This window comes from Palaemon carinicauda, chromosome 17 (assembly GCF_036898095.1).
Source record: "Palaemon carinicauda isolate YSFRI2023 chromosome 17, ASM3689809v2, whole genome shotgun sequence".
Lineage (NCBI taxonomy): Eukaryota > Metazoa > Arthropoda > Malacostraca > Decapoda > Palaemonidae > Palaemon > Palaemon carinicauda.
The window spans coordinates 48,006,854-48,032,264 of NC_090741.1; the positions used below are offsets into that span (position 1 = coordinate 48,006,854).

At 43.1% G+C, this 25,411-nt stretch overlaps 1 protein-coding gene across 2 annotated transcripts in view; it reads left to right on the plus strand.

The window, feature by feature from the left end:
- The window catches only part of MCPH1 (Microcephalin), a 137,548-nt gene that overhangs the window by 62,946 nt on the left and 49,191 nt on the right, over nucleotides 1-25,411 (plus strand). Inside the window, exons 1-2 of one of the 2 annotated variants that reach the window (XM_068390958.1) lie at nucleotides 4,244-4,485; nucleotides 22,455-23,856. In XM_068390958.1, coding sequence (XP_068247059.1) covers nucleotides 22,485-23,856 — 1,372 coding nt within the window. In that variant the 5' untranslated portion in view covers nucleotides 4,244-4,485; nucleotides 22,455-22,484. Of the gene's footprint in view, nucleotides 1-4,243; nucleotides 4,486-22,454; nucleotides 23,857-25,411 lie in introns of those variants that run through there. The other variant, XM_068390959.1, reaches the window with a different exon arrangement.

Genomic DNA, 25,411 nt, shown 5'->3' on the forward strand with positions numbered 1-25,411 from the left:
AGTAGGATGCTATAAGCCCAAGGGCTACAACGAGGAAAAATAGCACAGTGAGGATAGGAAATAAGGAAATGAATAAACCCCCAAAGAGGTTATGAGCAATTGAAATAAAATGTTTTAAGAATAATAACATTAAAATATATCTTGCATATATAAACTATAAAATCTCCAAAAAGCAAGAGGGAGTTATTTAAGATAGAATGGTGTGTCCGAATGTACATCAAGCAAGAGAACTCTACCCCAAGACAGTGGAACCCCACAATGCAGAGGTTATGGCACTACCCAAGAATAGAAAACAATTGTTTGATTTTGGAGTGACCTTCTAGAAGAACTATTTACCATAGATAAAGAGTCTCTTCTACCCTTACCAAGAGGAAAGTAGCCGCTGAACAATTACAGTGCATTAGTTAACCCCTTGACTCTTGAAGAAAAATTGATTGGTAGTCTTGTAGTTGTCAGGTGTATAAGGACAGAGGAGAATGTGGAAATAATAGGCCAGACTATCGACCTAATGCAGGTTTTAGAACTTTTAGATATGTGGCCCCAAGACTATACAATAAGCTCCCACCAGACAGAGATAATGAGAACGGAGTATGCAATGGAAGATGGAAATATCATTGGAAGGAGAAAGGATTAGTGAGGTAGAACCATTTTTAAGTATTCAGTAATTATGATCTCCTATACAGGGTCTTCAGAATTAGAGTTTAGTGAAAGATTGAAAAAAAGCAAATAGCCTTTGTACCATGGTCTTCCACTGTCTTGAGTTAGAGTTCTCTTGCTTCAGGGTACACTAGGGCACACTATTCTATCTAATTTCTCTTCCTCTTGTTTTGTTAAATTTTTTATAGTTTATATAGGAGATATTTATTTTGATATTACTATAATTAATATATTTGATTATTTCTTATTTCCTTTCCTCACTGGGCTATTTTCCCTGTTGGAACTTCTGGGCTTATAGCATCTTCCTTTTCCAACTAAGGTTGTAGCTTAGCAAGTAATAATAATAATAATAATAATAATAATAATAATAATAATAATAATAATAATAATAATAATTGTTAAGCTACAACCCTAGTTGGAAAAGCAGGATGCTACAAGCCCAGGGGCCCCAACAGGGAAATTAGCCCAGCGAGGAAAGGAAACAAGGCAAAATAAAATATTCTAAGAACAGTAACGACATTAAAATAAATATATCCTACACAAACTGTAAAAACTTTAACAAAACAAGAGGAAGACAAATCATTATTATTATTATTATTATTATTATTATTATTATTATTATTATTATTATTATTATTATTATTATTATTATTATCATTGGGTGAGGAAAGCAAACAAGGAAATAAATGAAATATAAGAGAAGTAATGAACAATTAACTTGTTTTACTTGTTTTGGGTTTAAATCCAACCCTCCACTGAAGTCGAGTGAACTACTTCTCGGGCGGGTCCATATCAATCATCTAACGAAACATTTTCATTATAACTTATACAATTCTTTGATTGTAGCATCTTCCAAATCATATGATCTTGTGAAAAGTAATGTCTTTAGTTTCTTCTTAAATTCAATTGCTCCCTTTAGGTCCTTCATTTCAGCTGACAGTTTATTATAATGTCTAGGCGCACAGTAGCTAAAAGCCCTTTCACCAAATTTACTATTTGTTCTTGGTTCAGATAGTCTATGTTTGTCACTCATGTGTCTTATGGTAACATTTGTTTCTAGTTCTAGTTTTTTCAGGCATTTTTTTTTAGATATTTTGGTTCATTTTGGTTCAGTATCTTAAACGTCAGTAAGAGTAGCTTGTATTAAATTCTCGCCTTTACCTACAGCCAGTGTAATTTAATTAGTGCAGGTGTCATTCTATCCTTATTGTGTAGTCCTTTTATTAATCTAGCGGCTCTTTTTAGGTAGTAGGTTGGCCAGGGCACCAGCCGCCCGTTAAGATACTACCACTAGAGAGTTATGGGGTCCTTTGACTGGCCAGACAGTATTACATTGGAGCTTTTTCTCTGGTTACGGTTCTTTCCCTTTGCCTACACAGACACCGAATAGTCTGGCCTATTCTATACAGATTCTCCTCTATCCTCATACACCTGACAACACTGAGATTACCAAACAATTCTTCTTCTCTCGAGGGGTTAACTACTAAACTGTATTTGTTCAGTGGCCACTTTCCTCTTGGTAAGGGTAGAAGAGGCTCTTTAGCTATGGTAAGCAGCTCTTCTAGGAGAAGGACACTCCAAAATCAAACCATTGTTCTCTAGTCTTGGGTAGTGCCATAGCCTCTGTACCATGGTCTTCCACTGTCTTGGGTTAGAGTTCTCTTGCTTGAGGGTACACTCGGGCACGCTGCTCTATCTACTTTCTCTTCCTCTTGTTTTGTTAAAGTTTTTATAGTTTATATAGGAAATATCTATTTCAATGTTTTTGCTGTTCTTAGAATATTTTATTTTTCCTTGTTTCCTTTCCTCACTGGGCTATTTTCCCTGTTGGAGCCCCTGGGCTTATAGCATCCTGCTTTTCCAACTAGGGTTGTAGCTTAGCATTTAATAATAATAATAATAATCTGTTTTGTACTCTGATTTTTTTTTTTTCAGCTGACCACAATAGGTTGCCAAAACTGGCGATAGCAAGGTGTTATCCTAGCTGATTTCAAGATAGAATGGGATAAAGGTCAAGATGGAGAATTTCATCATTAATTTATTTAGGGTACGGGTAAAATAAGTTTAATTACAATATTAAGAATAAGCTTAGAAACTTTTCACCTATCCATTAAGTATTACAGTGCCCGCAAACTTATCTTGCGGAGTGTCTGTCCTTATTTTAAGTAGCCTCTGAGAATTTTATATAGAAATATATTATTGCACTAGACCAGATAGTATAAAGTTAAGTCAGTTGTTTAAAGAAGAAAATAAGAGAGAATTGTGTAATCTTGCAAAATTTGCAAAAATTATAATGGAACAGTTTGTTATATATTATTAGTTTTATCTAGTCCATATGGGCTTGTCCCCATTATATATGGCATATATGGGTATAGGCATATATGTACAGTATTGTATAGATATGTGAATAGAAGTAGTTTTGCTGCTTTTTACTCTCATCTTGCAATATTATTGTAAATCAACATTTAATTGTGTATATTTCGTAATGTACTCTCATACCCTGAGAGGGGTCGCTTTGTTAATAAAATCCTTTAATCCTTCATTTCCTCCTTTAATCCTAAGGTACTCCTCTATTTCAACAGATGGTTCATATGACGAATATGAGTATCGAATTTCCCATAGATTTCCACACACTTCCAATCCAGTATTGTTGTGTAATGAGTCCTGGTTCCTTATTGCTCACTCTATTACTTTATAGATAGTTGCAACGCTTCTAAGCTTATTATTATTGTTATTAAGCTTATATTACATGTGTCTTAAATAAATTAATACGGTAATTATATTCTCAATCTTTACTTTTATCCCATTCTACCTTGAAATTAGATAGGATAACACCCTGTTATCATCAGTTTTGGCAACCTATTGTGGTCAGTTTGGACTTCTTAAATTCTTCTTTTTATTCAGTTCAGTTGTTAGGAGGAGAGATTCGCCTTTCCCTCGGTACCTTCATAGCTTTCTTCTTTATTCTAATTCTTTTATTTTCTTCTCTCTTTTTGCCACATCTGATATATATATATTCTTTTCTTTTCTTTCATCTATAACGGGTTCAGGTTCAGGTTCTGGGGTGAGGCATAGCATTTACAATGGCGCCTCTAACGCTTATCTTCTTGTACTGTTTTGTCTTTTCTTCCACATTATGTTCAATACTTCTTTTTTCTTTTCTATATTTGTTTCACTAAATAAAAATAATCCTACTATTTTCTTTGGGTCTTCCTCGTATGGTTGTTGTAGATCAATTATTTCATTCCTTTCTTTTCTATATTCCTGGCAAAATAACAAAAAATGTATCAAATCTTCCTCCTCATTTTCACAAAAATTACAGTTTACATTCCCTCCATTGTGTCTATTTACAATATTTAGTTTTAACGTATTAGTTCTTGCTCTAAAAAATATCACTGAAGCAAATGTATTGTCATAAATTAACTCTTCCTTAATTTCTTTCTTCCACGTTCTATATATTTCTAGGCTCACTTTACTTCCTATTTCTTCTTTCCACTTTTCAGTATCCCACTTTCTGGTTTCCGTTTTTATTTCCGCCTTGTTCATTCTTCTTATTTGTCTTATACTTAAACTTAATTCTTCCAGTTAATAATCAAGAAGTTATATAACAACAAAGATGGCGACAGAAGAAGAACTGTTGTTGTTCAAAAGTTAAGGACACACGTCACACACCGCCCAGTTTGAATGTTTCTTACTTTTCATTTTCTAAATTACTAGGATTCTGCGCATTGTGTATCACAGATATAATTGAAAATATCTAAATCTAAAAGAAAAAAGTTAGAAGTTCGATGAAGAAATGGCGTAGCTGGTGTAACGGGAGCTAATATGGTACGTGTTCACTCTAAAGTCTCGTTCTGTTTTGATTTTGCCAATTTATCTATATAATTTATAGTAGCATTTAGTCTATAGAAAACTTATTTTTGGTATTATTGTACTTTATTTTAGGATAACGTAGTATTTTTCGTGTAATATACTGTTTTTGGTATGCATAAGGGTAGGCCAGATATTAGGTATTATTATAGTTACGGTCGGGGAAACCTCTTATAGTAAAAAACGACTTTTCCCCATACAAAAACGCCCGTAGCCTTTGTAGATCATTGGGAACGAGTCGTTTTCGAAGAGCGTAATTTTTTCTATAAGAAAAATAGTTTTTCCTAGGTTACATTGCCCTGTAATACACTACAATAATACCGATCGTTGGAACAGACCAGGTGTAAAATTTCAAAAGTTATGACTGAGAAACCACGCGTTAAAAGGGAAACAAACTCAAAGGTTCCCAACTTAACCTAACCTAGGAGTCGTATCCTTACCTTGATATTATAATAAAACACAGGGCAAACTTTACTAATGAAAAAATTGCGGTACAGATAGATAGAAAGACTAGTTTTTTTTTTTTTTAAATAACCTTTATTTCACTTGCAAATAAATAGTTGATAAGATATACCTTAATATATCCTAGGGTAATGAGGGACACCCAGTGGTTTGGGGAAAATATACTGGCGAATCGATAAATAATGGTAAAACCAACCTTTTCTTCTCTATACATTATTCTCCGGGATGCATAATAAAACCACTAAAATTGCCCTAAATTTGGAGTTCGTTTCCTATGGTAATGGGGGACACCCAGTGCAAAAAATCACAGTGGGAACCAGGTCTTGCTCCTTGGATAGGGGTTGTGACCTGGGAAATGTTAGGTTAGGTGGGTTTGTTAGGTTCTGTACCCTTTTACAAATCTCAAAAGTGTTAAATAATAAAATTTTGTGACCTGGGAAAGTGGTCTAGGGGTTGTGACTTGGGAACTACGCGGTTAGGTTAGGTGGGTTTGTTAGGCTCTACCCTTTTACAAATCTCAAAAGTGTTAAATAATCACATTTTCTTCTGTTATCGCACACCCAAAACCCAAGGTTCCCCCCTGTGTCCGTTGGGAAGGGGGTGTGTCAAAGGTAGAACGGCTTATTTGCAGTGGAAATGAAGGTCAAATTTGTTGGAAGTACATAATTAACTGTAGTTAAAGTTTATTTTTCTCTTAGAAATATTGTCCTGTGTTTTTGTATAAATTTACCTAGGCTCCTTTCCTAACCTAACCTAGGAGCCGAATCCTTACATACTTATCTGTGGGGTGCTGCGTCCCCCTGTAACACACACACACCCGCTAGACTGCCATACCCTTTATTTACACCAAGACGGTCTCAACCCTGTGTTTGATTCCCATCCAGATTCACTCCTGGCATATTTCTTAAATTGCAAAACAATCTTCATGTTAATGTATTTCAGATCAATATTAAACAACTTCCCCATGAATAAAATTGATTTGACAAGTAAAAAGAATTTTTCAATATTAAACTTAGCCGGTGATCATATAGCTGTCAGCTCTGCTGCCCGACAGAAAAACCTAAGGACAAAATACGCCAGCGATCGCTATACAGGTGGGGGTGTACATCAACAGTGCCATCTGTCGAGCAGGTACTCAAGTACTCCATGTCAACACAGAACCAATTTTCTCTCTGTCGTGCCACCGGCAAGACCTACTAAATACGCTGTTGCTTTCTGGATTGATTTTCACGTTATTTGGTGAAGTATTCATTTCTGGTTATTAGCTTTCGCTGTGCAGAGGTTATCTTCAATACTTCCTTGCATTCTTTTATTGAATTTTGGTTTATTTGTTGACGACTTGGATAGATTTTGAATTCCCCCTTTTGACTAATTCAAGATGTCTGACCCTTCTCAAGTCCCCAAGTACAGGAAGTGTAGCGCTAGGGACTGTTCAAGGCGTCTTCCGAAGGCCTCTATCGATCCGCACACCATTTGTTCCAATTGTCGGGGTAAAACCTGTCAATTGGAAGATCGATGTGAGGAATGCGTTGGGCTTTCGGAATTCGATTTTCAAGAATTCCTGAAATATTCACGTAGGCTAGAGAGAGATAGAGTCAGGAGGAGTTCGTCTCGCTCAGTTGATTTTTCCTCTCCCCATGCCCCACAACCTATTCCTTCCCCTGTAGTGGTTGCTCCTGATCCCCCTTCTAGCACTCAACAACCTTCGTTGGCAGATATGATGCGTGCCATTCAGGCTTTGGGTGAGAGAGTCGAGTCATTGGCGAGTGCCTGCAACCTACTCATGGCTGACGTCAGGGAGTTGAAGGGTAAAAGTGCAGTGGGAAGTGAAGTGGTTAGTGCAGTGAAAAGTGTTAGTGTTACGCATGAGGGTGCGTCTGTTCGTGCCTGTCGTCCTCCCAGTCCGGGACCTCTTGCAAGCTCCCAAGCCCAGGGGAGAAGCAATGTCGTACGACCAAAGGGTTCGACAGGCTTTAATCAGCGGACAGACGTTCCCTCCGTGGTTTCGGACGTATCTTTCCCAGATCGTCCCACCCACAAGAAGACGAGTGAGCCCGTTCATTCCTCGTCTGCGGAAGAGGTTTCACGCCAGAAACGATGGACCGAGGTCTCACGCCCTCTTAAACGCAAGGTCCCTTCCGCGCCAGTCCAACGGCCCAGGTGTAGCCACTGGGTCAGTTCGGACTCGCCGCAGTCTTCCGACGACTGCACACCTCCTAAGAGAGGCAAAGCGGTACCGCAACAGGCAGTAACACCGTCTGTTGCCGCACCTGCTGCTGTAGACCCTAAATGGTCTTGGCTTCAGTCTATGCAGACTCAGTTAGCTTCGTTCATGCAGGAGTATCGTGCGGAGAAGGTTGACGCTGCACCCGTTAGCCTACTACCTACCACGGTTGTGCGCCCAGCAGACGCTGAGGCTGCCTGCTCCCGCACTGCAGCTGTGAGAGTTCCTCCACCCATGCGCAGTCGACCCTGCCAGACGCATGTTGACGTTCACCGACGCACGGAACCCTCCGTGGATGCTCGCGTGTTACCACAACAACAGGAGGGTGGAGTTAAGTTGCCGTGTTTAACCTCCGCAACCCACTGTGGTTTCCGCTACTCAACCGCAGTCAGGAGTAGACGCCTTGTGTCCCCACACAGCTATGGTGGTTGCCAGTTCTCAGACTGACCAACGTTTCCATGAAGTTGGGTCCAGTGCAGCCACGCATGCACCCGTGCTGCCGGACTCAGCCGCCCAGCTTTTACCTACTCCTTTGCCGCTTCCTCCTCAACATTCAGACGATGGACTCTCTGATGATGACGAAGCTGCACATCTTGACGACCAACACACGGACATCGACGAACCCAAGACCACGCCTCCCTCCTTAGACTTTAGGAAAGTGCTTGCGCTGTTCAAGGATTTATATCCTGATCAGTTTGTGTCTGCAGCACCACGCTCGCCTCCCTCTGAGTTCGCTTTAGGCATGCAGTCATCCGCACCTGCCTTTACGAAGCTCGTACTCGCTCGCTCGTCCAAGAGAGCTTTAAGAGTACTGGGAGATTGGTTGCAGTCCAAGAAGCAGCTTGGGAAGACAGCCTTCATGTTTCCCCCGGCCAAGGTTGCTTCCAGATCTAGCGTCTGGTATGCCACGGGAGAAGTTCTCGGCTTGGGAGTTCCTGCCTCTGCCCAGGGCGACTTCTCAAGTCTGGTAGACTCTCCCCGCAGGCTGGCCATGAGACGCTCCAAGATTTGTTGGACTCCTTCGGATATGGACCATCTTATGAAAGGAGTCTTTCGAGCTTTCGAAGTCTTTAACTTCTTGGACTGGTGTTTGGGAGCGTTGAGCAGGAAGACCTCCCCTTCTGACAAGGAAACTTCCATGCTCATTATGTCCTGCATGGACAAAGCCATCCGGGATGGTTCTAGTGAGCTTGCGGCTTCTTTCGTGTCCGGGGTCCTCAAGAAGCGGGATCACCTTTGCTCCTTCTTGTCAGCTGGAGTCACCCCATGTCAAAAGTCGGAACTCATGTTTGCTCCGCTCTCGAAGTGTCTCTTCCCTGAAGAGTTGATCAAGGAGATTGCCGCCTCCTTGATCCAGAAAGACACTCATGACCTGGTTGCGTCATCCGCACGCAAAGCCACCCCTCCCTCCGTGCCTAGACCCAGGATGGACACTCCAGCGTCAAGGTTCATTCCGCCCTTTCGTGGCAGAGCCTCCAGCAGAGGAGGTGCTCGTGCCGAAGGCCAACGTGGGAGCAAGAGGAAGGGTTCCAAGTCCTCTAGAGGCAGAGTCTGACTGCCACCTTCTTCAGACAGTGGGAGCCAGGCTCAAGAACTACTGGCAGGCCTGGGAGAACAGGGGCGCAGACGCACAGTCTGTGAAGTTACTCAGAGAGGGGTACAGGATTCCATTCTTGCGCAATCCCCCTCTAGCAACAACTCCCATTGACCTCTCTCCCAGGTACAGAGAGGAGGACAAGAGACTAGCCTTACAGCAAGAGGTGTCTCTCTTACTGCAAAAGGGAGCGGTAGTCATAGTCCGGGACCATCAATCCCCGGGCTTCTACAACCGTCTCTTCTTAGTGGCCAAGAAGACAGGAGGGTGGAGGCCGGTGCTAGACGTCAGTGCTCTGAATGTCTTTGTCACAAAGCAGACGTTCACCATGGAGACGACAAAGTCGGTTCTGGCATCGGTCAGGAAGGAAGACTGGATGGTCTCGTTAGACCTAAAGGACGCTTACTTTCACGTCCCCATCCACCCAGATTCCCACCCTTTTCTAAGGTTCGTTTTCGGGAAGGTTGTATACCAGTTTTAAGCCCTGTGCTTTGGCCTAAGTACGGCACCTCTTGTTTTTACGAAACTGATGAGGAATATTGCCAAATTCCTGCATTTAGCAGACATCAGAGCCTCCCTCTATTTGGACGACTGGCTTCTAAGAGCTTCGTCAAGTCGTCGCTGTCTGGAGAATCTAACTTGGACTCTAGATCTGACCAAGGAATTGGGTCTCCTGGTCAATATGGAAAAGTCCCAACTCGTCCCATCCCAAACTATAGTCTACCTAGGAATGGAGATTCAGAGTCTAGCTTTTCGGGCTTTTCCGTCGGCCCCCAGAATCAGTCAAGCCCAAGGATGCATCCAGAACATGCTGAAGAAGGACCGATGTTCAGTCAGACAGTGGATGAGTCTGATAGGGACGCTTTCATCACTGGACCAGTTCATCGCGTTAGGGAGACTCCACCTCCGACCCCTTCAATTTCACCTGGCTGTTCACTGGAGAAAGGACAAGACGCTAGAAGCGGTCTCGATTCCTATTTCCGAGAAGATGAAGTCTTCACTGACTTGGTGGAAGAACAACATTCTCCTCAGGGAGGGTCTGCCACTGGCTGTTCAGACCCCCAACCACCTTCTCTTCTCGGACGCATCGGACACGGGCTGGGGTGCGACATTGGACGGTCTGGAATGCTCGGGCACGTGGAATACGGATCAAAGAACGTTGCACATCAACTGCAAGGAGCTACTGGCAGTTCATCTGGCCTTGAGAAGCTTCAAGTCCCTCCTTCTAGGCAAGGTAGTGGAGGTGAACTCCGACAACACCACAGCCCTGGCGTACATCTCCAAGCAAGGAGGGACTCATTCGATGACGTTGTACGAGATCGCAAGGGACCTCCTCACCTGGTCAAGAGATCGAAATATATCCCTAGTAACGAGGTTCATTCAAGGCAACATGAATGTCATGGCAGACCGCCTCAGCCGGAAGGGTCAAATCATCCCAACAGAGTGGACCCTTCACAAGAATGTATGCAACAGACTATGGGCCCTGTGGGGTCAGCCTACCATAGATCTGTTTGCAACCTCGATGACCAAGAGGCTCCCAATTTATTGCTCACCGATTCCGGACCCAGCAGCAGTTCACATAGATGCCTTTCTTCTGGATTGGTCCCATCTAGACCTTTATGCATTCCCCCCGTTCAAGATTGTCAACAGAGTACTGCAGAAGTTCGCCTCTCACGAAGGGACAAGGTTGACGTTGGTTGCTCCCCTCTGGCCCGCGAGAGAATGGTTCACCGAGGTACTGCAGTGGCTAGTAGACGTTCCCAGAACACTTCCTCTAAGAGTGGACCTTCTGCGTCAGCCGCATGTAAAGAAGGTACACCCAAGCCTCCACGCTCTTCGTCTGACTGCCTTCAGACTATCGAAAGACTCTCGAGAGCTAGAGGCTTTTCGAAGGAGGCAGCCAGAGCGATTGCTAGAGCAAGGAGGACATCCACTCTTAAAGTCTACCAGTCGAAGTGGGAAGTCTTCCGAGGCTGGTGCAAGTCGAGATCAGTATCCTCAACCAGTACCTCTGTAACTCAGATAGCTGACTTCCTTTTATATCTTAGGAAGGAAAGATCTCTTTCAGCTCCCACAATCAAGGGTTACAGAAGCATGTTGGCAGCAGTCTTCCGTCACAGAGGCTTAGATCTTTCAAACAACAAAGATCTACAGGACCTCCTTAAGTCTTTTGAGACCTCGAAGGAGCGTCGATTGGCCACACCAGGTTGGAACTTAGACGTGGTACTAAGGTTCCTTATGTCAGCAAGGTTCGAACCACTTCAATCAGCCTCTTTTAAAGATCTCACTCTGAAGACCCTTTTCCTCGTCTGCTTAGCAACAGCTAAAAGAGTCAGTGAGATACACGCCTTCAGCAGGAACATTGGATTTACATCTGAAACGGCTACATGTTCCTTACAGCTTGGTTTTCTAGCCAAAAACGAACTTCCTTCTCGTCCTTGGCCCAAATCGTTCGAGATTCCAAGCCTTTCTAATTTGGTTGGAAATGAACAAGAAAGAGTACTATGCCCTGTAAGAGCTCTTAAGTACTATTTGAAACGTACTAAGCCATTACGAGGACAGTCAGAAGCTTTATGGTGCGCTATTAAGAAACCTTCTTTACCTATGTCGAAGAATGCAGTTTCTTATTATATCAGACTTTTGATTCGAGAAGCTCACTCCCATCTGAATGAGGAGGACCATGCTTTGCTGAAGGTAAGGACACATGAAGTTAGAGCTGTCGCAACTTCAGTGGCCTTCAAACAAAACAGATCTCTGCAGAGTGTAATGGATGCAACCTATTGGAGAAGCAAGTCAGTGTTCGCATCGTTTTACCTTAAAGATGTCCAGTCTCTTTACGAGAACTGCTACACCCTGGGACCTTTCGTAGCAGCGAGTGCAGTAGTGGGTGAGGGCTCAACCACTACATTCCCCTAATCCCATAACCTTTTTAATCTTTCTCTTGAAATGTTTTTTATTGTTGTTTTTGGGTTGTCCGGAAGGCTAAGAAGCCTTTCGCATCCTGGTTGATTTGGCGGGTGGTCAAATTCTTTTCTTGAGAAGCGCCTAGATTAGAGGTTTTGATGAGGTCCTTTAGTATGGGTTGCAACCCTTCATACTTCAGCTCCTAGGAGTCGCTCAGCATCCTATGAGGATCGCGAGGCTCAGTAAGGAAGACGTACTTAAAAAGGCAGAGTTATTGTTCAAGTCGACTTCCTTACCAGGTACTTATTAATTTTATGTTTGTTATTTTGAATAACTGCTAAAATGAAATACAAAATACTTAGCTCTTAATGTTAACATATATGCTGGTCTCTACCCACCCCCCTGGGTGTGAATCAGCTATATGATCACCGGCTAAGTTTAATATTGAAAAATGTTATTTTCATTAGTAAAATAAATTTTTGAATATACTTACCCGGTGATCATAAATTAAAAGACCCACCCTTCCTCCCCAATAGAGACCCAGTGGGCCGAGGAGAAAATTGGTTCTGTGTTGACATGGAGTACTTGAGTACCTGGTCGACAGATGGCGCTGTTGATGTACACCCCCACCTGTATAGCGATCGCTGGCGTATTTTGTCCTTAGGTTTTTCTGTCGGGCAGCAGAGCTGACAGCTATATGATCACCGGGTAAGTATATTCAAAAATTTATTTTACTAATGAAAATAACATATTTGCGCAAGTCCCAACGAACTACATTCACCCGCTATTGGAGCGCATGTGAAAGTATAAAAATATCCCCAAAATTGTGAAACATGGGGTTGCGAGCACAGCCCAATATATACCACTTGCTAGAACGTAGGAGCAGTGATGTAACGGCAATTTTGCGAGTGCAGCGAGCCACGGCGGAGCAAAAACCATTAGAGCTGTAGCCGAGATCGAGTCCCGGTAACGGTTGGCTTTTTCAACTCGCATTATCACACATGATGGAAGTAGCCAATGTCCATCGCAGGTGTACTACCAATCACTTTCTGATGAGTATTGACTAGTAATATCCTACTTTTTATTTACGCTATTTAGTTCCTTTATGTTTCTTTACACTTTTCAGTCACACCCACATTTGTCTATCCTCCTTAACCCTTTTACCCCCAAAGGACGTACTGGTACGTTTCACAAAAGCCATCCCTTTACCCCCATGGACGTACCGGTACGTCCTTGCAAAAAAATGCTATGAAAATTGGGTTTTTTTTTTCATATTTTTGATAATTTTTTTGAGAAACTCAGGCATTTTCCAAGAGAATAAGACCATCCTGACCTCTCTATGACAAAAATTAAGGCTCTTAGAGCAATTTAAAAAAATATACTGCAAAATGTGCTGGGAAAAAAATAACCCCCTGGGGGTTAAGGGTTGGAAATTTCCAAATAGCCTGGGGGGTAAAAGGGTTATTCTTGGGCTACATCCAGTTAGGCTAGGCCTAGCTAAGTTTCAACTTTGATACAGGACAGAAAATCCTCGACTTACAAACTTAATAGGTTCCAAGAAACTGTTTTTAAGCCTAATTTTGTTAAATTTTGCCCGTGGGTAGGTTTCTCTTAAATCACATGCCTACGATTTTCAGCTATAAAAGCCAACAAATATTTGTGTATTATATTGCAAAGGTCATCATACTGCATTTTTTTATGTAATATTGGTATATCGGTATTACTGTATTATAGTTTTGGATGGGAAAACTTTTCGTAATGAAAAACTTTTTCCTATAGAAAACTCACATTTTCTTTAAAAATTACCTTTATATCCATCGCAAATAAATATTGGGATATGCCCTAATATACCCCAGGGCAATGGGGCCATCCAGATGGAAACCAAGGATTTTGGTAGGGTAAAATTTACAGGGGGAATAGATGAATAATGGTAAAACTAACCTTTTCTTCTCTACATTATTCTCTGGGACCCATAATAAATCCGTGAAAGATTACACTAAATATCCTCATCCCACGCTCCTAAAATATTTCTCATTTGTTTGTTGACATTCTACGATTCGCACGTATCCGCTCCTGTTCGTTTGTGTGTACATACCTTGTTGCTCATTAATCACTTTAAACTTTCTGCATATTAGCTACACTCTCACTCCCTTTTTACCAATAGGATCATCCCATTCATTCGTTTGTACATAGCCCCTCCTATCTTCTTCCAATAGGAGTCAAGATTCCTTTTTCCCTGGGATATTCAAGTATTCAACATGAATTGATCCTTCTGATTCTTTTTGTATGTGTTAACTAATGCAATCCTCCTTTATATATATTTCTCATCTTGACAAGTTTAAATCGGTTTCCCCATTTTTTAGTCATTTCGCACCAGTTTTCTTGTCATTACCCTATTACATAATTTTCAATATTAAACTTACCCGATAATCATGTAGCTGTCAACTCTGTTGCCCGACAGAATTCTATGGAGGGATACGCCAGCTATCACAATACTAGAAGGGGGTGTTCTTACCAGCGCCACCTGTGGCCAGGTACTCAAGTACTTCTTGTTGACACCTCCTCAATTATTCCTCTGTCGTGCTTCCGGCAAGACGTTCTGGGATACGCTTATGTTCTTGGAGTATTTTCACGACTTTGGTGAAGTATTTCTCTTTGATTTCGGCTGTCGCTTTACTGGAAACTTCTATTTTAGCTTAGTTAGCTTTTGGAATTAATTTGATTAATTTTGGTGACGAAGAGAGTATGAACTCTCGTTCACCTTTCAATGGCCGACCCTTCCCTTAGACGGAAGTGTTGGTGTCTAAGAGAGTATAGACTCTCTTTCTTAATTTTGCTTAACAAAAGTTATAGATTTATTTTATATCTCTCCGCCTCTTATAGGCCTCTTCGATTAACTTCCTTTTATTATAAACTTATTAAAATTAATTTTTATATTTGTTTATATTCGACCTTCCTAATAGTAGGCGGTCTTTTCTTGGTACCGAAGTTAATTATCGTGAGCCCGTCATTTCGGTTTTACCTGTTAACATATTATGCTATTTTAAGGTCTTTGAAAGAATTTCTTTGATAGTCTCGTACTTTTTCAAAGTTGAACTAACGTTTTGTTTGTCTCGGCAGTTGTTGACGTTCAGAACGTTTCAACTTGCACTCTATCGTTACGATAGAGAAAGAATGTTCACGGTTTCACATTGCAGTAAGAGTAACCGTGTCTAGCGTTTTGTTCATTCTTTCTTAACTTAATGGTTTTGATCCTAATAAGGAACTTTTCTTTTTGGGAAATATTTCAGTTTTTTTCCTTTAACAATAATATGTTTTAACGATATATATGATTGGGCTCTTCTCTCAGGTTCTAAGTCAAGAGAGAGATAGAGACGGAGGGAGAAAGAGGATAAACGTTTCCCTCAAGCCTGCCAGGCGTACGAGTAACGTCGTTATCGTTTTGCTCTTATCCCTAGTCTCTTTAGGGGAAGAAACTAAACGTTTCTAGAGTGATCTAGTGTTTAGTCTCTTTCCAGCCACTGAATTTTCTTTCATTAGATTTTTCTGTTACATTGTAATTCTGTTTTCGCAATTACTAACTTTTGAGAAGGATAGAATTGCGTGTTTCAGGTACAAACCACTTAAAGTTTCGAGTTCAGTGAAATAAGTGCAAACAGAAATCAAAGTGATAAGTGATTAGTGCAAAGTATGTCAGTGTTATGCGTGAGGGTACTTTTGTGCGCGCCAGTCGTCCTCCCAGTCCGGGACCTCTTGCAAGCTCCCAAGCCCAGGGGAGAAGCAATGTCGAAGGGCAAAAGGGTTCGGCAGGCCTTGATCGGCGCACAGAAGTATCCTCGGTGGTTGTGGGCGTGTCTTACCGAGACCGTCACTCCCACCCGCAGACGATTGAGCCCTTATTTTGCTCGTCTGCAGAAGAGATTTAGAGGAGAAAATAAAGGCAGAGTTACGCTGGTCTCAGGTCTCAAGACCTCTTAAACGTAAAGTCCAGACCTATGCCAGACGTACGAAGTAAAGTTCAACAACCCGGATGCAGTCATTGGGTTAGCTCTGACTCTCCTCAGTCATCAGTTTGTCGGGCTGAGAGTGCGCCTACACCCCCCCCCCCCCCCCTATGCTCGCTCCGCCTGATCGCAGTACCACCTGCCAGGCGTACGATGTTGTGGACTCTACTACAGTCCATGCAAGCACAGCTTTCGGACCTGATGCGTGAGTGTCGTGCTGAGAGTGTTGCACCTCCTCCTCCTCCTGCACCGGTGGTGCACCAACCGCCTGCACCCGTTCAGCCTGTGCTGCACCCGCCTGCACCGGTGGTGCACCAACCGGCTGCACCCGTTCAGCCTGTGCTGCACCCGCCTGCACTCGCTGCACCCAGTCGCAACACCATCTGCCAGGCGTACGATGTTGTGGACTCTACTACAGTCCATGCAAGCACAGCTTTCGGACCTGTTGCGTGAGTGTCGGGCTGAGAGTGTTGCACCTCCACCTGCACCCTTTCAGCCTGTGCTCAACCCGCCTGCACTCGCTGCACCCAGTCGCAACACCATCTGCCAGGCGTACGATGTTGTGGACTCTACTACAGTCCATGCAAGCACAGCTTTCGGACCTGTTGTGTGAGTGTCGGGCTGAGAGTGTTGCACCTCCCCTGCACCCGTTCAGCCTGTGCTCAACCCGCCTGCACTCGCTGCACCCAGTCGCAGCACCATCTGCCAGGCGTACGATGTTGAACCTCTTTCTGTGTTCGCTGTTCCCAGTGTTGTTCAGCCTCAGCCTTCTTTAAGGTAACCTTCGGTTTGGGATCAGGAGGATTACCCCACTCTTCCTCCTCCTCCCCTGGCTGCTCCACCGGTGGTGCAACTCTCGGTGGAGGTACAACCTCTTCCACCTGTGAGTCAGTCTCCTCAGCTGCTGCACCGAGCTCAACCCGTGCACCCTGATCCTGCGCCTCAGACACCTCTGCTTGCGGGAACTTTACCTTGTTCTGCGCAACCTCGGTCTCTTCACGCTCCACTCATACCACAGGAACAGGAACTTTCTGCACCTTCCACTGTTGTTGTTCCAGCTCGTTCTGACTCTGCTGTTCAGCATACCTTACCTCCATTTTCAAACCATGGCAAAAATATGAATCATGAGTTATGAATGTAAGGTAAACATTATGTTGATTTTTTAAACCCCATGCAAGCATGCATAAAGCACTCTAGCACTGGTCATGGAATTTCTGAGGAATGTTAAACGCCATGCACACGCTCTGCTTTCCTTACAGCAGGCTCTGCTTACAGCAGGCTCTGCTTACTACATGCTCAGCATTCAGCATGCTCTGCATTCAGCATGCTCTGCATACAACACATGCTCTACATACAGCATGCTCTGCATACAGCATACTCTGCATTCATCATGCTCTGCATACCTTACCGCATGCTTCTCAACATATCTTGGGTTGTTGCCAACTCACTAGACTGTCAAGCAGTTTCATAACGTTGCCTTCTAGTCTGCTGCTTTTGCACCAGTGAACCCTCACTCAGAGAACTTAGCTTTTCTAGGATAAGGTCCCTGTAGATGAGAAAGTTCTTTTCTCCCTCCTTCTGATATTCCCTTGAGGACTCTGTCATTTGGAGGGAGCCTTTAGCTGCATAACCTCTTATGGACTTTTATTTAAGCATAACATGCTTACAGGGAAGGTAATGGTTCCACTTCAGCCGCTAATCCCGTCTGTTACCACACCTGCTCCCATAGACCTTGAGCTGTGTTGCATGACATGCAGTCCAAGCTTAGTCCTTGTTAGAGGATTTTTGTTTACGAAGTCAATGTGTCACGGGGAAGACGTTCAACAACCAACAGAAGGGACTTGTTGTGACTCAGTGCGGCAACCTCAGCAACCCGTTAAGGAGTTGTCTGTACGACCCAGATAGTCTAGACAGATTCGGGTTGTCACTGTACTTCCTCGCTTGCCCATGATTGTCAGTTTACAGACTGTGCAGCAGTATCATGATCTTGTGTCCGGCTCCGTCAGACGACTGGCTTTTAAGAGCTCCCACAAGTCGTCGCTGTCTGGAGATTTTCAAATGGACTATGGATCTGACCAAGGAACTGGGCCTCCTGGTCAATTTTGAGGAGTCTCAGCTCGTTCCATCCCAGACCATTGTTTCCTTGGGTATGGATCTTCAGAGTCGAGCTTTTCGGACTTGTCCGTCGGCCCCAAGGATCTTCCAAGCCCTAGAATGCATCCAGAGCATGCTGAGAAGGAACCGATGCTTAGTCAGGCAGGGGATGAGTCTAACAGGGACACTTTCATCGCTGGCCCTGTTCATCGAGTTAGGGAGACTCCACCTCCGCCCCCTTCAGTATCATCTAGCTGCTCACTGGATAAAGGACATGACGCTAGAGACGGGCTCAGTTCCTGTTTCCGAAGAGATGAGGTCTACTCTAACGTGGTGGAAGAACAGCATTCTTCTCAAGGAAGGTCTACCTTTGGCTGTTCAGAACCCCGACCACCGTCTCTTCTCGGACGCATCGGACACGGGCTGGGGTGCGACACTGGACGGACAGGAATGCTCGGGAACATGGAATCAGGAGCAAAGGACACTTCACATCTTTTGCAAGGAGTTGTTGGCAGTTCATCTGGCCTTGATAAACTTCAAGTCCCTCCAGCTTAACAAGGTGGTGGAGGTGAACTCCGACTACACCACAGCCTTGGCTTACATCTCCAAGCAGAGAGGGACTCATTCGAGGAAGTTGTTCAAGATCGCAAGGGACCTCCTCATTTGGTCAAAGATCGAAAGCTCACGCTGGTAACGAGGCTCATTCAGGGCGATATGAATGTCATGGCAGATCGCCTCAGCCGTAAGGGTCAGGTCTTCCCCACAGAGTGGACCCTTCACAAGAATGTTTGCAGCAGACTTTGGGCCCTGTGGGGTCTGCCAACCATAGTTCTATTCGCTACCTCGATGACCAAGAAGCTCCTCTTGTATTGTTCTCCGATTCCAGACCCAGCAGCAGTTCGCGTGGATGCCTTTCTGCTGGATTGGTCCCATCTCAACCTGTATGCATTCCCGCCGTTCAAGATTGTCAACAGGGTACTTCAGAAGTTCGCCTCTCACAAAGGGACACGGTTGACGTTGGTTGCTCCCCTCTGACCCGCGAGAGAAGGGTTCACCGAGGTACTGCAATGGCTGGTCGACGTTCCCAGGACTCTTCCTCCTAGAGTGGACCTTCTGCGTCAACCTCACGTAAAGAAGGTACACCCAAACCTCCACGCTCTTCGTCTGACTGCCTTCAGACTATCGAAAGTCTCTCAAGAACTAGAGGCTTTTCGAAGGAGGCAGCCAGAACGATTGCCAGAGCAAGGACGACATCCACTCTCAGAGTCTATCAGTCTTAATGGGAAGTCTTCCGAAGCTGGTGCAAGGCCAATGCAGTTTTCCTCAACCAGTACCACTGTAACCCAGATTGCTGACTTCCTGTTACATCTAAGGAACGTAAAATCCCTATCAGCTCCTACGATCAAGGGTTACAGAAGTATGTTGGCAGCGGTTTTCCGCCACAGAGGCTTGGATCTTTCCTCCAACAAAGATCTACAGGACCTCCTTAGGTCTTTTGAGACCTCAAAGGAACGTCGGTTGTCCACTCCAGTCTGGAATCTAGACGTGGTCCTAAGGTTCCTAATGTCATCAGGATTTGAACCGTTCCAATCAGCCTCTTTTAAGGACCTCACATTAGAAACTCTTTTCCTCGTGTGCTTAGCAACAGGTAAAAGAGTAAGTGAGATCCACGCCTTCAGCAGGAACATAGGTTTCACATCTGAAACGGCTACATGTTCCTTGCGGCTCGGGTTTTTTTTTTTTTTGGCTAAAACGAGCTTCCTTCCCGTCCTTGCCCTAAGTCGTTCGAGATCCCAAGCCTGTCCAACATGGTGGGGAACGAACTAGAGAGAGTACTTTGCCCTGTTAGAGCTCTTAAGTACTATTTAAGAAGGTCAAAACCATTACGAGGACAATCAGAAGCCTTATGGTGTGCTATCAAGAAGCCTTCTCTACCAATGTCTAAGAACTCAGTTTCTTACTACATCAGGCTTCTGATTAGAGAAGCAAATTCTCATCTGAAGGAAGAAGACCTTGCTTTGCTGAAGGTAAGGACACATGAAGTGAGAGCTGTGGCTACTTCAGTGGCCTTCAAACAGAACCGTTCTCTGCAGAGTGTTATGGATGCAACCTATTGGAGAAGCAAGTCAGTGTTCGCATCATTCTATCTCAAAGATGTCCAGTCTCTTTACGAGAACTGCTACACCCTGGGTCCATTCGTAGCAACGAATGCAGTAGTAGGCGAGGGCTCAGCCACTACATTCCCATAATTCCATAACTTTTTAACCTTTCTCTTGAATACTTTTTATGGGTTGTTCGGTCGGCTAAGAAGCCTTCCACATCCTTGTTGATTTGGCGGGTGGTCAATTCTTTCTTGAGAAGCGCCGAGGTTAAAGGTTGTGATGAGGTCCTTTAGTATGGGTTGCAGCCCTGTATACTTTAGCACCTTTGGGTTGATTCAGCCTCCAAGAGGAACGCTGCGCTCAGTAAGGAAGACGAACTTAAAAAAGAGACAGAGTAACGGTTCAATTCGACTTCCTTACCAGGTACTTATTATTTCATTGTTATTTGAGATAACTGTTATATGAAATATGGGATACTTAGCTATCCTTTAATCTTGTACACTGGTTTTCACCCACCCCCCTGGGTGTGAATCAGCTACATGATTATCGGGTAAGTTTAATATTGAAAAATGTTATTTTCATTAGTAAAATAAATTTTTGAATATACTTACCCGATAATCATGATTTAATTGACCCTCCCTTCCTCCCCATAGAGAACCAGTGGGACCGAGGAATAATTGAGGAGGTGTCAACAAGAAGTACTTGAGTACCTGGCCACAGGTGGCGCTGGTAAGAACACCCCCTTCTAGTATTGTGATAGCTGGCGTATCCCTCCATAGAATTCTGTCGGGCAACAGAGTTGACAGCTACATGATTATCGGGTAAGTATATTCAAAAATTTATTTTACTAATGAAAATAACATACTTCACAAAGGAGATGCCTACTTTGGACGAGTTAGGTTTAGAGACTGTTTAGACATTTTACTTCTCAATAACCAATCGCAATCTATTTATAAGGAAATTGTCCATATTTTGGCATATTTCCCTTATTTAGGATGTCATAGAAGGCATCCCCTATATGAGCTTCGGTCTCCATTTCCTTTGTAGTCTCCTGAAGTGTCAGCTCTGTCCATCATGGATTATGAATAGGTTTTTACAAGCGCCTTTATTATTGTAACTATTCTGTGAAAATCTTGAAGTGAGCCCCAACCTTCCACATCTCGGTCATAAGGCAAGAGATTATTTGTGATTTACTTTTGTGGTTTGTGACACCGGCTAGGTTAGTAACCTGAGTGGGCGTGTCCGGGGTCTTGCCCCTTGCTAGGTCTGTGACCTGGGAACTGCTAGGCTAGGTTAGGTGGTGTGTGGTAGGGTTTTGTTCCCTTTTGAGGAATCCCAAAATTAATTTGTTCCGTATCTGGAATGCAAACCTACGCTATTTATAGGGGTATTACTGTTGGGGAAGCTGAAAGACGAGCCATTAGACTTTTAGCGAGGGTTAACTTCCCATTCCGCTAGTTAGCAGAGGGTAGAGCCTCTCATTCACTTAACTGTGACTGTACTTCACTTTACTTTTGGCTCGAGGAGAGATTCGTTGTCTCTCTCACCTCTCCACTTGACCGGTCTTTTGACTTTTTAACCCTTTAACCCCCAGGCTATTTGGAAATTTCCAACCCTTAACCCCCTGGGGGTTATTTTTTTCCCAGCACATTTTGCAGTATATTTTTTTTAAATTGCTCTAACAGCCTTAATTTTTGTCATAGAGAGGTCAGGTTGGTCTCATTCTCTTGGAAAATGCCTGAATTTTCTCAAAAAATTATCAAAAATATGAAAAAAAAAAAATTTTTATAGCATTTTTTTGCAAGGACGTACCGGGACATCCATGGGGGTAAAGGGATGGGTTTTGTAAAACGTACCAGTACGTCCTTTGGGGGTAAAAGGGTTAATCTTGCTTTCTTTTTATTTTAATCAGTGTATATTAAAACATTCTTTATGTTTTTATATAAATTTTAAGCCTTCTTTACAGTGAATGTTGTTTTGTTCCCACACTAACAAACCTTGCGTTGTTTACATAGGATGTACCTTTCGGCGAAGCTGGAAGATAGACTGAAAAGAAATGAGAGGTGGCAATCCTACCTTCCCCCTGTTGTGAGTCGGTACGGGGTGGCATGCCTTAGGTGAAGGCCAAAGTGGCTATTCAATGTCTTGGGGTACCCTGCCTCCCGCCACTAACTACCGACAACTTGTTACTATATAGGTTTTAATAGCCGAAGCGCCAGCCAAGCTGGAAGAATATTCCTCTTAAAGGACTCTGATTTGTATAGTTAAGAAAAATACAAATTACTTTTAAAAGTCAGTGCAGCGCTGATTGTTGCGTGGGTGGGGATTACCTTCCATTCGCTAGTAGCTACCTCTATCTTGTTAAAAGTTTAACGGCCTCTCAGGCTTTTCTGAAATCATACTCCAATTACTGTAAATGACTTGTGTTTTGTTATTTGGAAAATACAAATTAATTGAAAATTTTAGATATTTTGTGAAATGTATATCATATTGTTTTTTTAATTTTGTATTCATATTGTTTTACTTTTGATGATTCTTTTCAGATTTAGAAAAAGTTCCAGGAAACATTGAAGATGAAGAGAAGTCTCAAAAGAAGAGGATCTGTAAGGAATAGACCACCAGCTGATGATAATGGGACCCCGATGTCTATGCAGTCAACGCTCTTCAGTTGCCAAAGTACTTCTGAATCTATTGTTGTTCCAGAGACACCCAACAACTCCTTTAACTGTAAAGTCATTGACATGAGCATTACTGGTGGGACTGTGCTCGAGACTCCCGACTCTCCACTCAGTGAAATTGTGGACTCTCCTGAGAACGCTATTCCCCAACCACCTAACAAAAATAATCCCGATGAAAGTTACGAAAACTTATTTTCGAAAGCTAAGCGAATGCCTCTTGCAGGGGTAATATTACCGTGTGATCGAAAAGATAATGAGTCTCCACTTAGTGAAGTTGCGGACTCTCCTGCGAACACTATCCCCCAACCACCTAACAAAAATGGTCCTGATGACAGTTATGAAAACTTATTTTCGAAATCAAATGCTGGAAAAGTTCGTGAAAAAGGTCTCATGTCTTCATCAGATGAAGATGACTTTAATCAGGATATTACTCGTAAATTCAATATGCGTAGCATGAATATTATGTCGCTTCTTGAATCTGATAACGTATCTTTTCAATCTTTGCCTAGTCAAAACCAGAAGGATATCTTGAGAGCTAAAGTAGATAAACAGTATTTCCGTTGTATATCCCCGGTAAAGGGGAAAAAGCGAAGATCTCTTGCAGAGGTAATATTACCATTTGATCTAAATGATAATGACAGGCTGTCAAACAAACTTAAAAGTATTAAAAAAATTGAAGAAACTAATCGTAAAATCAGACAAACACGTGCTTCACTAAGTTCTGCTAAAACCAAAGCAAACAAAAGTAGACAGATCCCCGTGGTGAAAAGTAGAGTAAGCCTTCAATTTTCTGACCTAAAAATAAAAGAGACATCTGCACCAAAGTGTGATGATCCTCAAGTAAAGAATACTAGTTCTTGTCCTGGAGGAAGTAAATCAAAGAATAGTTCTAATTTTTTCTCTGATAATGAAGACCTCGACGTTACAGCCTTGAGCAGTGTCAATGAGTCTATAATTAGTATAATAAAGGGACTTCAGTCTGAAAATACGCGAGAAGAAGCCGATAACAAGGACAGAGAAGGAGCCGTTGACAAGGACAGAGAAGGTGCCGTTGACAAGGACAGAGAAGGAGCCGTTGACAAGGACAGTTTTACCTCAAACGCAATGTTGCATGCTGAAAGTACATCTCTAATTCCTCAGCAACCTCAAGTAAAACAGACTCCACCACAAAAGTCTTCTGTGGTTGGTGGTCTCTGTGAACCAGAAGAATTGAACAGAAGTGAGATTTTTTCTCCTACTCAACCAGCTTCAACCCTTATTTTGGAAGGTTAGTATTTTTAATTACTGTAAAATACTGTACTGTATTTAGGCATTTCTTCCTACACACATACAAACCCTTTGCTCTTTAGTATGGGCATTAGTTCTGGCGTACCTACAATCTAGTCATAAACTTTTTAATGCAAGGTGTTAACAACCCTCCACTAGTTAGTGGGGGTAGACCAGCCATCGCGCTCACACACTTGCCCAGTGCATTACTTCACATTTTGTTTTGGCTCGGTAAACTTACTATTCTTTAGTTATAAACTCGCTTTTTTCTTTTTCTTCGCAGGTGTGCTTGATTCTCTGAGGACTGCTAATATGCTGGTTTATACTGGCATAGCTGGCTGCTCTTTTGGCATGTTTATGTCAGCAAGGGAGTCTGATCCTTACAACATTTACCGTGCGTTCAGAAGATACTCATGCATTCAGGCCTCTCCCTGCAAAGTGCCGGGAGTGGTCATCCTGCTGTGAGAGTGGTACGGTAGGTGAAGGAAGATTTCTAAAAGGGATTCTTCACCTTTAGGGTCTTCCTCGAAGTTGAAGAAATCCCAATTTCTTTCTCCGGCACCTCGTTCCCTCCCCGGTGTCTCTGCTCATTCGGTCTTCTCCAGAGGGTAGTCGAGCAAGATTGGTGACTGTTTGACCTCGGGACAACCCTCTGGTGCAGAACACCCTATCGCTTTCGGTATCTTAGGAGAGTGTAGCTAGCGTGATGCTCTGAATCAGCTTTGGCCCTCCTTGCGGCTTTCAGGTCCCTTCCTGGGGATGGTCACAGTTTTCCCTCCCCCAAAGCCTCTGGAGTGGCATTCCCTCCAGTAGGTCCTGTGCCCCTTGTTGAAAAGCATCTTTTCCAATTCCTTGCCTACCTGAGGAATTGGTGGGAGGTTCTTTGCTAGACTTTCTCTGCACGCTGAGCTCTCCCACCAGGAGAAGCTTTTGGCTCCTCCACCCTCTGAGGTTAGTCATTAGCTTCCTTTTCAGGTTTTATTATTATCAAAAGTGGGGAAATTAACCAGCCCAATGGTATTCAGGATTGGCCGTTGTGCTGGGATCCCTGAGTGTTCGCTGCTCCAATGCAGAGAAAGAAGGAACTTCGGACTGGATCGTGCAGGCTGTTGACAACAAGTTTGACCCAAGGATGAAATCATAATATTTTGAAGTAATTTGTAGTTTTAAATATTTAACTTAGCCGGTGAATATATATAGCTGCAACTCTGTTGCTCGACAGACAAAAAAACAGTAAAACTCGCCAGCGATCGCTATACAGGTTGCGGGTGTGCCCACCAGCGCCAACTGTCGGCCAGATACCATACTCGATGTAAACAAAGACTCAATTTCTTCTCTGTCGACGTGTCGACAAGACGTACTTTACTCGCTGTTGAAACCTGGAGTTTTTCCCATCATATTTGGTGAAGTACTTTATTTTGGTTATGAGCTTTCGCAGTACAGGGTTTTTCTTCAAATAAATCCTTGAACTCTTTTTTTTGTATCGGATTCATTGTTGATGACTTAGATCGTTTTTTGGAATTTTCCCTTGACCAATTCAAAATGGCTGACCTTTC